Here is a 14,130-nt window from a genome sequence, read left to right on the forward strand (position 1 = left end):
TTTTGTTTAAACAAAACTACAAACTGGAGTTCTTAGAAAATAAAGATCATAGAATTGAATTTTGTTTGTTATTTTCATATAATTCTCTTCCAATTGTAGTGTTCATATTTACCTCATTTCTACTGTTTAACTAACATATGTACACCTAGGTTTTGGCTGATTTTGATTTTTTTGATTTAGCAAATCAATTTCTTTTCTTACCTCCAATTTCTTTCTTGGAGAAGAGGATTTCCACTGAGTGACAACTCCTTTAGTTTATGACAGCCACTTAACCATGAAATGACACCTTCAAGGTCTGTATTGTAATAGGAAAGAAAATCAAATAAAGATTTGAATGCAGAACAATAAAAATCTTACATGAAAGTAAACTGTACCAAAATCATGAAGTACTACAGGCAATTCTGCTACCTATACAGTATAGTTATAATTATTATCTATAACATCTATGTATAGAAAATACTTATGTTTTCTGTATAAATGTCTCAAATGGGAACAATAAAATTCAAGCAATATTTTATTTAAGAAGGTTTTGTTTGGATGGGGTTTATGTTTGTTTTTTTTTATACAACTCACCTGACAAGCAGTTATTTTTGATATCCAGCTTTTCCAAAGATACAAACGAATTCAAAGGCACAAGCTCAGTTAATCTAAGAACAAAACAGAAAGGTTTTGGGTTTTCAATTAAATAAAACATCAGTTCATAAACAGAAGGGCACCAGGATCTTTTACAGTTATGAAAATTTACTTATTTACATAAGAAAATACACATTTAGCTATCCAAGGTGCTAGAACTAATTACTGAAATTTTAACTTGAAAGCATTTCTTAGTCTTCTCATTAGCTCTGTTTTTAATATTTACTCATTATTGGTTTTGTATTGGTAAATATTTTATTCTATTTCATGCATTTAGTGTTGATGATCTGAAGTCTTGTAAAATTTAGACAACTCAATTGGCTTCTTCAGGCACCATAACTAGAAAGAAACTAACAGAAGGCCTTGAGCCTGGAGAGGAAATAAAATCTGCTTTTCTCTTTCCTCTTTCTTCATTTCCCATTGCTCAAACTTCTTGTCAGCTTGTTTATATTCTCTGCTCATCATTACTGCCTAGATCCTAAACCTAACATAATCGATGTCATAGTTGTATTACAGGTCAAGACTGCACTGTCCTGTAATGTATTTTTCATGCTTCCTCTGTCTTACTACTACTGTCAGACAGTGTCAAATAGATGCCTAGTATACAGATAGTTATGAAACTGCGTTTCTTGTGCAACAAAGCAGCAAAGCAGTAGTAAAGCCATGACAAAATTCTTACTTGTCTTCAAAATTCTTATTGAAGGGTAAACTTAATGAAACTGAGCTGACATTCATCTGTACAAACGATTTTGGACTGTAAGATGCCTATTATCACTACTATTAAACATTAGCGTCCAGTGTTATACAAGTTTCTTTACTTACAAACTTGCATTGGTGCAACTAAGAAGGAATGTTGAATGATTTCGTCAACTGTCAGGCTATTTGCAAATACTACCTTTCAGATTTTTTAAACATTTGGTTTGATCTATGTTAAACGCGAACAAGGGAAGAAAAATTAAAATCAAGATGCAAAAGAAACCAGTCTTCAACTAAAATTAGAATGTTTACATATAAGCCTGTACTATATCAACTGTATCTTTTAAAAAAAAAAAAATACACATTTAGGTAACTTCTTTCATCCTCGTAAGGACAATGCCTAAGCATAGTAAGAGAAAGGTAACACCAATGGCAATGTGTGTGTCTATTTTGTGATACACAAATTTCCATGGAAAGCAATATTTTCTGAGGGTTATAGTGCCTCTGAAAGCTGTAAATCAGAATTCTTATGGTCAGAAACATGACCACGCAAAAAAGAAAACCCACTTTCTCCACAAACTTACATGTGGTCAGAGTCAAAAATGCTTATTTGTTGCTGAAATGTGTGATTTTTGTATTTCAGCACAGGCATTACAACTTAAAGACAGAGCTGGATTGAACTCTGGCACACAAATTGTGGACCAATGTTGGTTGTAGATTCTTTAATCTTATTGAACATTTGAATTTATGCAAAACATAAAAAAAATAATCTGCACATTCAGTTGAGTATTTCTATAAAACAACAACATTTTAGTAGTAGAAACAGATTTAAAGCAATTGAGTATGTCTCAGTATGCTTCCATTTCTTTCTCAAACCATACTGTAAAGTTGTTCTGCTTCTAGTCCTATTTAGCTTTACTACCTCCGTGCCAGTTTTCCATGGAATCAAATAAATATGAAGAAATATTAACTCTAAAAAAGCATGTAGCTTTATGTAGAACTGTATGTAGTACTGCAAATATCAGTATTTTAGGTTCTCATGACCAGTTAATGGTACATAAATATATTTAATATTTGTAACAAATATCATCATAGATATTAATGGCTAACAGTATGGCCACAATGACTGAAAATCCATGATTCAGATTATAGATTCACATATTCAGAAATACCCAGGAAAATAAATGTCGTACTTTGCACAACGGATGAAAGATAATGCAGGTTTTTTTTATTTATAGTGACTGAGTTCTCTGGATCTTTATCAGTATATTCTGTGGTGAATTAGAAAATGTCTACTGGTCTATCCTTGCCTGCCATTGGCACTATGAGAGTTAAAATGTTTCCCCATCATTCTATAGCTTTCCTTTTACTGACGTTCTTTGTTAATCTTTTTCCTAAGAAAATTCAAACCAGAAAGACAAAGGACATTACTGCAAACTTAATACTACTTGACCTTGTCACATTAGCCCTGGGCATAAGAGAGAGATAAATTACAAAGAAGACACAAAAGTAAAAGATATTCACAAAAAAGCAAACTATAGCTTCCTCTTTCTGCTCCCATTTAAGCCTGCAGCAGGACAAGACACAGATAGTCAGAGAAATTCTAGGTCAAAAAACAGGATTTAAGAGACTAGTTTCATGTATGCATCAAACAAAATAAAGATTGTTTTTCTGAAAATGAATAGCAGTTACTGCTCAGGAGGGTCCAAATCCTGCTGTACATAATTTTTCCCAGAAAAATTATTATTGATGTTAATGAGAAGTTAGCAGGTAGGATGGCTAAATAATTAAAAATAAATTTATACTAATCTAGATCTTTAAGTAAACCCCATATTTCTGTTTCATTCTTTAAAAATAAAAATCTTTTAATTTACAATATTAATCATATTTATAAGTAGTAATCAAATATAGCGTAGGAAATCTCTCAGCCACCTGTTTCTTGAGTATTCTAGTAGGCACTACCTCAACTGTATTGTCACATACTTATTGCTAAACTTATCACCAGCAAAGAATTACTGAAAGTGATCAAAAAAATCTAGACTGGTGTAAGAACAGGCCGGGGAAAAACACAAGCTGTAAATATAACTTTTTCATGACTAACTTATTTCAGCATCCACTGACAACTCCGTAAAGGTGGTCAAATTCTCAAAATAAGATGGCTTGCAATGACAGCAAGTTCAACTCTTATATCCAAGAAATTAGGTTAAAAACATAGATACCACATATATTTAAGTAGGGAGAACAATATGTACTAAGAAAAAATTGAGCTGAGTTTTTAGCATTTCTATTATACTAATTTTAGGAATAGTATGCATCTAGTTGCAAAAACATGAGAGCAACATTTTCACAAAGAATTTGATTCTGGCCAAGTCAGCTTCCCCCAAAAAAGGAATTTTTGCAGATATTTTAAAATATTAAAATTTTTGCTATCACACGTAGGTTATCCTCATGAAAAACCAGCAATAGCAAAAAAAGAACTTTGCCATATTAGATCCATATTAAACCAGAAATTTTAGATTTCTCTATTTTGATGTTGCCAAAAAAGACCCCAAAAGGAATGGCTACTTGAACAGCAGACTGATTTAGTGTCTCACTGTAAAACTTCTAACTGAAAAGGACATTAACAAGTAAGCTACATAATTAAGTGGAATTACACGTAAATATAAATACCGCATAAACTCTAAACACATATTAAATACGTATTTATTTTAGTCCCAGGGGAAAGTTTTTTCTTTCCTATTCCTAAATCTTTATCGACAAAAGAACAAAAAGGAAAATGTACCCTTTTTAAACTAACTTAAAAACTGTATTCTCCAGCTACTATAAAATAGAGCATGGATATTCATAGTTCCAATTCTGCAATAACCAAGTCAAGAGGATATTCATCATTGGTTTTGGTCAACTGCATATTGATGAAGTATACGCTTTGTATTTGAAAGCCACAGAAAATACTTAATAAAAGCAGCAGTGGTGAAATAGTTGTCATTTTTATATTTGAAGGAGTTTATCACTACCTGTTAAAGTATAATTCATTTTTGCTACATTCAAGATTTAAAGCACTTATTTTTTTTTTAGTTTTGTCTTTGGCATTTTCTGATTTATGATGCAGACAAAGTATCTCAGGAATAAAAAAATCCTGTAAATTAGTGTAAGAATTTTCTTTTCACAGTACTTCACTTTGTGAAAGAATAAAGATTCACAGCATTACCATTATATGCGCTTCCTGCAATCAGTAAAAAGGAAATGGCACTCAGTGCACACTTGAAAAAAATTCACAAAATTGCACTAGCTATAGGATAAAAGTAAAGAAACAGCTTTTCTTTCAACAGCTTACTCCATTACATTCACTGTTCCTATAGAACATCGAGTTACTTATGCTATAGCACACACATATGGAGCTGCTTATAAGTGTACATAAAGTGAGTGTAACAGAGCAGGCTACTGAAACGCCAGGAATTTTAAGGTTTTTAATATGCATTTAAGGCTATCTTGTCCTGTTTGTCGCTAAGATTTGAGATAAATTATTGATACATTAAGGAAAGAAAGGGAATTGCTGGGGAGGAGATGTGTGTTTATTTTCAGCACATCCAGTTTGCTGCTGCAAAAATAGGTGTTTTCTCCCAGTCCAGCTCAGTGAATCAAACATGGTATCTCAGCTTGACCACTGCAAAACCAGAATAAGCACTGCAAGGAATATTAAAAACTGTAAGATCATGGGATAGGGGAGTGACATCAGGTACATATATGTGGCCAGTCCAGCATACCCTAGATCCAGAGGCTGCATTCAACCTATGCTTGAGACCGTGCTCCTGTTTTTTCTCTGCCTAGCAGGCACATGAAGTCTTCAAGCAGTTTTGCACTTTTTATTACATACATCATAGCTACACCTTAAAGTTAACAAAATCCAAACTGTATGAAGAGGAGGAAACTACACAGAGATAGAGCCACATTACTGCATTTTCCAAAAAAGCTGAACAGGACAAGGGAAAAAAATAAATAAACTGAAGAACAGAAATTAAATCAATTTGTTTGATTCAGAATCTGACACTTAACAAGTAATGTCCTTGTTAACTACAGTCAGGAAGCACTTCCTCCAAACTATAGAAGAATTAATAAAAAGAAAAAAAAAACCACCAGCTTGAAGAGTAGATTCTGTAAATATAACTAGGTGTCATATTTACATCTAAGAGTTTACATGCATACTACTTCATTAGAGATGATATGAAAACAATCTGAAAAGTTATATAAAAATATAGGTTGTATATACTCAAATAGTATTCATTTTCCATGAAGGAAATGCCTTATAATAACAAGACTCAGTCTTACAGATCTTTTATCCCACAGGCTCCCAGATACAGTTGGCTGCTGAACTAAATGTCACATAGCATTATATGAGATTCATTTGTTCAGCTGTAGACACCTACATATGAGCTGATCATTTTGACTCTGTTAAGAGTCAGTGAAGGTGAAGAGGCACTTGTAGGATATGATTAGTCTCAAAGCAAATGACTAAAAATGGCAGATGAATTACACTCTAAAAGCATCTCCTCTTCGCTAACAGGAGAGTGAAGTGATTAGTTCAAAGTGTATATTGTGTATATTATGCGTAACAAAGTAAATTCTATTTGTTTAGCTGAGATCAATCTTGTTCAGAGTGAAATGGTCTCAGTATAGAAAAATATTTTATATTAATAAAATTCATTTTACTACTAACATGGAAATTATAATATGTTCCTTATTTTTTTAGCAGAATTTAAATTAAGAAAAGGGGGGAAGGGAAATAAAAATTTTGACTTCTGAATATCTGATAATTCTAACTTTACAGATGTACAGATTACCTTAGAAAATTAACAGAAAGCTAATTACAGAGTACTTGAGTGCATGATCTAGTTTTATGACAATTGTCTTGATCCTTCTTTTTTATTTTATACCTTTCAAACTGAACCATAAGACTAAAAAGTTAAAGCAAATATGCTTGTTTTGGAGGGCATTAACATATGCATGCAAAATAAAAAACATTCTCTTTTGTCCTTTTTAACTCTGGCAGTTACACTTAACATAGCCTGGAAAGTCTGTTTTGAATAAGCTAGCTGTGAAATATGAAGTTTGACAGACATACTCTAGAAACAATTGCTAAAGAAAGGAAAAAAAAAAAAAAAGAAAGAAACACCATGGTTTTAATAATGCCACAATGCTCAATGCTCAAAAATTATTTTCATATAACATCTTATAGAAAAAAATACTTTTAATAGTTAATGCTGTTTTAAATTTTCTTAGCTGAAGGTAGCCAATGTCATTACTTCTCAACCCCATATTTTCAACAATATCTGGAAAACACAGTGATATTTTAACCACACTGAGAACTATACTTTTCAGAGAAGTGTTATGTTAGTAAATGTCTCTCTATCAGTTCTGTAAGTGGAAGAATGATTCTTGCTTACCTATTTTGAGACAGCAAAAGAATCTGCAATAGAGGCAACCAACATAAAGAAAGCATTCTTATAGCAGAAATGCTATTGTCATCCAAATATAGTTCTCTAAGGAGAACATGATTTTCCAGTCTTGGAAACTAAATAGAAAAGAGATGGTTATTTAAAATTAATATAAATTAGAGAAATGACAGTGGAATGCTTACCAGATGCTTTTCATAAATCATTACTAAATGCAAGCAAACCCCACATTTTTGATATATGTATCATTTCCTTATTATGTATGTACCAGTTGTCACACATGATTTCTGCATATCAGGTGGTATTTTTTTTAATGTCTTCTACCTAGTCTGGAAAGTCAATATAAAAAAAAAACCCCACCAAAACAAGAGCCCAAGAGCCACAGTTATTTGCTGCTTATTGACAATGATTTTCCTCTCTAAGATTCATAGGAGAATCACTGTCAGTAAATATGATTAAGTGCATAGCTAACAAACTACTTTCCATTTTTAAATGCTGCAGCACAAATTTCAACTTTTGGAGGATCAGTATACATCAAATCAGCCTGAACTACTACTTATATGTAATAATAATAATATTCAGTTACATTTTAAACAAAGAATCAGCATCAAATACTACAAACTGAAGACTAGATGCTATAAACAAAGGAAGGAAATGTAACTTCTGAGGGGCAAACTTTTCAAGGACTTGGATGCAAGAAGATATTAATTGCAAGCTATTTGTATCTCTGTAAAATCTCCCTCTAATAGTGAAAAAAAAAAAGCCCACCTAAGAGCACAAAGCATCCCACACCACGCAATGTGCACGTGATCAGCATTCTGAAAAACATGATTGTCAACAAAAGTGTATGCAAAACAGCCACTGAATTCAAAGCTTTTACCTCCTGAAGGTTATTGCCTTGCAACTTCAGAATTTGAAGCAGGCCACAATTCTCAATGCCTTCAACTTGTGTGAGATGATTGAAAGAGCAGTCTAGGTGAACGAGAGTAGGTGCCTCACAAAGACCTTTTGTGCTGATCAACTGATTATGGTCCACAATTAATTGCTGAAGACTTTTCAATGACTCCAGACCACCTGAAAGTTAAGGATTTTATCTGAATGAAACCATAATGAAATAAAACCATGTTGGTTTTCAAGTACTAAGAAAACTCTGAACTTTCAATATATTTATATTATCTATAGTAACAATTAATATTAGTCCTATATAAGGTTTAAAACTAATTACTGTATTTTGACCTGATCAAATATATAGCATGTATAATTAAAAAATTTCTGATCCTGTTAACCAAGGAATAAAAACAGTTCATAACCCCTTTAGCACTTCTGTTGAAACAGAACATTCTTTTAGTGATAAACTATACTTAATATGCTTTAAGCACTTTATAACTGCTACATATAACCTATGGGCTCTGTGAAATTCTAACAGCCCTCTTAAAATCACCCCCAAAATTAGAAACAGTTTTTACATTTAAAATTTAATTTTCCTTATTTCATTTTTAAAAGTTTTTTTTAAACTATCAGCAAGTTGAGAACAAACTGTGTTAAAACTTAAGACAGCACCATCTTTATTATTTAAGTGCATCTTGTTTAAGGAATTATGCCATAAAATATTTTTAATAAAGAAATTAATAAAGAAAATTTGGTGCCTTTAAGTATAAACCTATACTTCTATAGCCATTACACTGTCAACAGACTTACTCCTGCCAGGTAAAGAGCAAGAATGTGTGCGATCTCTACCCCAAAAAGATGTAAGGGAAAAGGTTCCTGTCAGTGTCTGCTTCTTTCACAGAATTATTCCTGAATCATCCTCTTAAAATGGCAAAATCACACCATCTTTCCATGATGCTACACATGCTAGATGTTCAGCAATGGCACTGATGCATCTGACATGCTACAAGTCCAAGCAGTTTTTCTGTGTATCTGTAGTAATCCTGGTTTGTATTTCCTTTTACTCTTGGATAAAAATAAAAGGAACCAGCACCATCTAGCGGTCTCAAAACAATTTCGTTTCAGTGTTAAGAGCTCCCACGACTTCCTTACAAAAGCAGTTGTTAAAACTCCACTGTTAAGTTACGAACTTAGCAGTACTGAAAACTTTTTTAAAAGCACTGAATTACTCCGGAGCAGGACAGAGAGAAAAGACTGCACACACAGTAAGAAAAGGCAACGAGTTAATACAAGATCTGGAAATTTCCTATTCTGCATGCTGCAGAAAGTGCCTTTTTTACATCTCCTTCTCCTCATCTATCTTGTTTAATTAGACCAAATGTCATTCGGAACAGACATGCCTAGGCTACACACAATAGGATCACAATCTATTCTGGAACTACCAAATGCAGTCCAGAGGAAACATACACAAGAGAGAACGTAATACAAACAGATGGTATTTTAATGTTTCTTCTGCACACACGCAAAATTAAAAATAAGCATGAAAGTCCTCCACATATTTCCAGAAAATATTGGCTGTTTTACATACAATGCAACCAATACAGCAGTATATGGGAAAATGCATTCTGTTGAAAAACATGGTTTCAGCAAGATTTGTGGAGAACCTTTACAGAAGTAGCTTTTAGCAATTTGAAAAGTGCAGCTGGAGTCTGCCCTAAGATAGGGACTCTATCTTAGCTATCAATGCAGTTCCGAAACAACATCTACATGTGACAAAGATGAATCATAAGAGAGGAGTGAAAGCTGACAGTGAACATGAAGATGAAAACACACATTAAAAAAAATACAACACCTCCTAACCCCAAACCAACCAAACAAATAAAACAAATCTGAAAGGTGTCTGATTAACACTCCCCTGTTTTCTTAAAAAGAGTAGACCCAAAAGAGGCACCCACAGTTATGCACTGCTATTCTTCGCACTGCCAGGATTTTAACCAACACACTATGGCCACATAGACACCCTTCTAAAGCGTATTCTATGACTCAAGTCAAAATACTACTTTTTGTGTAAGAAAATTTCTAAGTAAAGCGTTCATCTTCCAAGTACAAACATACACATCAAACTTCAGTGTGTTACTGACACAATTGCTTAATTTGCGATCGTGCATTCTTAAATAGAAAAGCATAATTGAGACCTATTTCTCGTACTTTTACTGTTATTTTTAAGGCTTTTCTGGCAACTCTGATTTTTCCCCTACTGATGCTGTATTTCAATGAGATAAAAAAAAAATAAAATAAATCATAGTATGCTTGAAGTTTCCTACAATAAGGTATTGTAACAGAAGTATTGCAAACACAAATAAGTCTTACTTCTTAGAAAAAAGAGTGCAGCTTTTGTTAAAACTGAATGGACAGAGAACATTGCACAGTACTGCAGCTTCCAAAATTGCTAAGGGACATCTTCTAAGATTGGATGGGAAGGATACATTAACTTCTTAAAACCCATAAATCCATTTTTGTGTATTCTATGTGACTACTTACAACCAATATGTTATTGTATGAAACAAATCCTGTACTATATTTTACAATGAGGATGTTTTAACCGGACATCCTCAAAGTAGTTCTGGAGAGGATAAAAACAGATTCCAAGCTGATTTTTGTGAAGTTATTTACCCACTCATACTTATTAGAGACTCAGTAAACATAGCAGCACACTGCACAAAACAGAAAAGAGGATTTCACTCCACTTTGCCTGTACAAAGATACCATATTCCACACAGATGCCATATTCTTATATGTTGTCTACTGATACTATGTCATTCTTACAGTAATCTTTCAGACATTTCTAACAAATGAAACAAATCTGAAGAAGAGTCTTATCCAGCATTATTGGCCAAAAAGGTATAGGTGAAGCCTCTTTAACCAGTTTATTTTATTGTTTCTCATTAGGGTCCTGATATGCTTTTACAGTAAGCATTGATATTTCAGCACCTTTATTCTCAGGTATTATAAACTCTGTTCGTAAATAGTAATATTCCAAATTTGCACACATATGCAAAAAATATGAAAAATATCAGCATTAAAACCTCTAAATCTAGAGGGTTTTTTTAGCTTTCCCATTTCCTCTTTCTATGCCCTTGTTATTTATCATGGAATTGCATTATCCACGTTCATATTGGTTTAGTCCTTTTTTTTTTTAAACAGTGGAAATCATTTATTTATATAAATGTCTTATGTGAATGTGTTTCATCTATCAGCTTAATAATTGCTTTATATTATTTTCCTGTGGCCCAGCAGGAAAATAAAGTATGTCCACGTACTTTAAAGAAAATTAAAAGTTGAAATCAATACCAAAAAAAAAAATAAATCACAAAATCATAGAATGTTTTGGGCTGGAAGGGACCTTAAAGACCATCTAGTTCCAATCCTGCTTGCCAGAGGCAGGGACATCTTCCTTCCATTTGACCAGGTTTCTCAAAGCCCCATTCAATCTGGCCTTGAACAATTTCAGGGATGGGGCAGCCACAGCTTCTTGGGGAAACCTATTCCAGTGCCTCACCACCCTCACGGTAAAGAACTTCTCCCTTATACCTAATCTAAAGCTACCTTCTTTCAATTTAAAGCCATTCCCCCTTGTCCTATCACTACATGCTCTTGCATAAAGTCCCTCTCCAGCTCTTTTGCAGGCCCCCTTTATGTACTGGAAGACTGTTAAAAGGGCTCCCTGGGGCCTTCTCTTCTCCAGGCTCAACAAGCCCAATTCCTTCAGCCTGTCTTCACAGGAGAGGTGCTTCAGCCCTCTGATCATCTTTGTGGCTCTCTTCTGGACTCACTTGAGCAGGTCCATATCGTTGTTACATTGGTCACCCCAGAGCTGGATGGAGTACTCCAGGTGGGGTCTCACGGGAGTGGAGTAGAGGGGGAGAATCACCTCCCTTGACTTGCTATTCATGCTCCATTTGATGCAGCCCAAGATACAGTTGGCTTTCTGGGCTGCAAATGCACATTGCTGGATCATGATAAAAATCAGAATCTCCTTATACCCTTTCTATTCCCAGTTCTGCAGTCTTTCCCAGTAACATCTTTAGATTTAGCGCAGGCAAAAAAACAACTAGAAAGTTACCTTTTCAGGTTTCATGTTTCAATTTATACAAAATTAATTACTTCATCACATGTTTTTTTATTTTCTTGACCACAAGAATTTATTTCAGTGGACAAATATCTGAAGATTTATCTCTGTTGAGATTGTAATACTGAAGTTATATAGGCATCCGTACCTTGCTGGCCTTTCCAAATTTTACAGTATATCACACACCAAAACTCAAGTCCCTAGAGCATAGGGAGGCTGTTAAATCTAGTTCTGTTCTATGTGCTGTGCTGCCTTTTTGGAGGAAACTTGCTACTTTCAAGACTTAAGAGCTCCACTCCCTTTCAAGTAATGATCTAGCTATTTACTACTTCCTTTTCTCAACTGTTAATGTTGCTTTTTAGGGATCACTGATGTTCTTCCCTCCATACATAACTTTAAAACCAAAAAACTGTCTTCATAACTTACATACAGCAAAGCACTCTGTTATTTTCACTGTGCTACACTTCCCTGAACTTTTGTCAGTAGAAAAGACTCTGGATCCTGTTTACATTTATATGAAATTTACATAACACAAAACTCACTGCAATATTTTTGGCTTGCCAGAAGTTGAGACACACTATCTACACCTTAGGCACTTTACAGTCCAAGTACCAGTACAAGCAGAGAGGCAAGCACTGCTCACCACATGAAAAACTCCTTGCTGGCCAACAGAAATCATCTATCTCTTGTCAGAAAGATTTCATATATTGATGCATCTGTTGAGTGGTCTGGGTATATGTAAATTCTAACTGGTTGACTGCTAAAGGTGCACCTGTTGCCTGTCAAGAGTTTAACCTAATGAATATAACAAACTACCTTTGTAGGTACAACAGAGGTTAGCACGCCTGCTATGCCTAAATGATTGGCATGATTCTACCTTAAATTCATTCTTTTTTCCAGCTTTGGGGCAACCAGTAGCAATGAAGAACCAGAGGGAGGGAAATACAGAACAATAGTTTGGAGCCAGAATAAGCAACAGTTTAGCAGAAAGGCAGGCCATGGTCCAGTGTTAGAATGGTTCACAAACTCAGATAATATGGTTTCTCTACAACTACTTACTGCGTCAGTCAGGAACACACCGTAATTCTCTGCAGTTGCAAGGCTAGGCTTTATACTGTTTCTGTAGATAAACTGAACTCAGGCTACTCACATATTCCAACTGCATTAATGTGGGTAATCTTAGGTGCCTTTGGAGAAAGATTTTTAGTTCTCTTTGACTGACAATAGTTACACAACCTTGTAGACAGAATACACAGCAGTAACTAAGCCATACTATGAATGTGAAGTTGAGTATGCTTTAAAATGCAGGTCTGTTCTAAGCCTGTTTCCTCGTTCTCCTTTAGCAGCTGGCTGGCCCTGAATCCAAGTGAAGTATAACTCTGAGTGTAAACAGCATAAGTATTGTTATACAAATTGGAATAATTTTTCATTAATTTTCTTACCAATCCGAGTGATTCTGTTGTAGGAAAGTTCAAGATTTTGAAGATTTATGCAGCCATCTAAACCACAGACTGATGAAAGACGGTTCTTGCTCAGAATCAGAATAAAAAGATTTTCTAGATTTTCACAGTCAATTATCTGAATGTTGTTTTCCTGCAATAAAGGGAAATGAGAATCTTAAATAGCACCTGAAGTGAAATGGCAGAATTAAGTCTAAAATCATGACAGAAGGTCATCATGACTTATTTTTATCCTAAACTTCTAGCTAGGAGAAAAGGCATCTCTATTTTTTCCATTAAGAAAATAAACTGATGAGTCACAGAAGCTGCCTTTTGTGTCCTGCTGGGTTAGAACAAATATATATTTTGAACTTCACTCTGGCTCTGAAAATGCCCAGAAGTTGAAACAAAAAGTGTACAGACACGTTAAGGACAGAGAGGTCTTTTCCATTTATGCTTTCCTAGTTCCCCAAATCCCAGAAGACTAAATTAAAAACTGAAACCATCATATTTATTAGACAATAATAAAAACAGCTATGACTTTGCTGGAATCTATTCGCGAATAGTGAAAATCTGCATTTAGAGATATTTTGGTCACAAACATTAACACTGTTCTCAGCTAACGTTCTGCTCCCAGGAGATCATGCTCTTTTAACATCCCCTTCCCAAGGCCATTTTAATAAAGATTCCTCAAATTTATATTTCACTATCTCTTGCCCTTGCTGTTTTCCTCTGTTTTTCACCTGCAGATACTTAATCAAAGCTTAAATTCCTTGCCTTTGTAACATACTGATTAAACCAAAGGGTTTAATACCTATTCCAGAATTAACATGCTGACTGGATTTAGGTGCTACCTTCAGCTGCAGGCAGAAATGCTTACAGGTTTCCTTTGGAA

At 34.2% G+C, this 14,130-nt stretch overlaps 1 protein-coding gene across 1 annotated transcript in view; it reads right to left on the reverse strand.

Moving 5' to 3' along the window:
- Positions 1–201: 201 nt before the first annotated feature.
- The window catches only part of LRRIQ1 (leucine-rich repeats and IQ motif containing 1), a gene marked incomplete at its 3' end in the record, with an annotated part of 23,658 nt that continues 9,729 nt past the window's right edge, over positions 202–14,130 (reverse strand). Inside the window, exons 9-13 of the mRNA XM_010019336.1 lie at positions 13,239–13,389; positions 7,660–7,853; positions 6,771–6,898; positions 574–647; positions 202–295 (exon numbers count right to left, since the gene is read on the reverse strand). Of these exons, the coding sequence (XP_010017638.1) occupies positions 202–295; positions 574–647; positions 6,771–6,898; positions 7,660–7,853; positions 13,239–13,389 (641 nt within the window). The remainder of the gene's footprint in view (positions 296–573; positions 648–6,770; positions 6,899–7,659; positions 7,854–13,238; positions 13,390–14,130) is intronic.

This window comes from Nestor notabilis, unplaced genomic scaffold, assembly GCF_000696875.1.
Source record: "Nestor notabilis isolate BGI_N333 unplaced genomic scaffold, ASM69687v1 scaffold2378, whole genome shotgun sequence".
NCBI lineage: Eukaryota > Metazoa > Chordata > Aves > Psittaciformes > Psittacidae > Nestor > Nestor notabilis.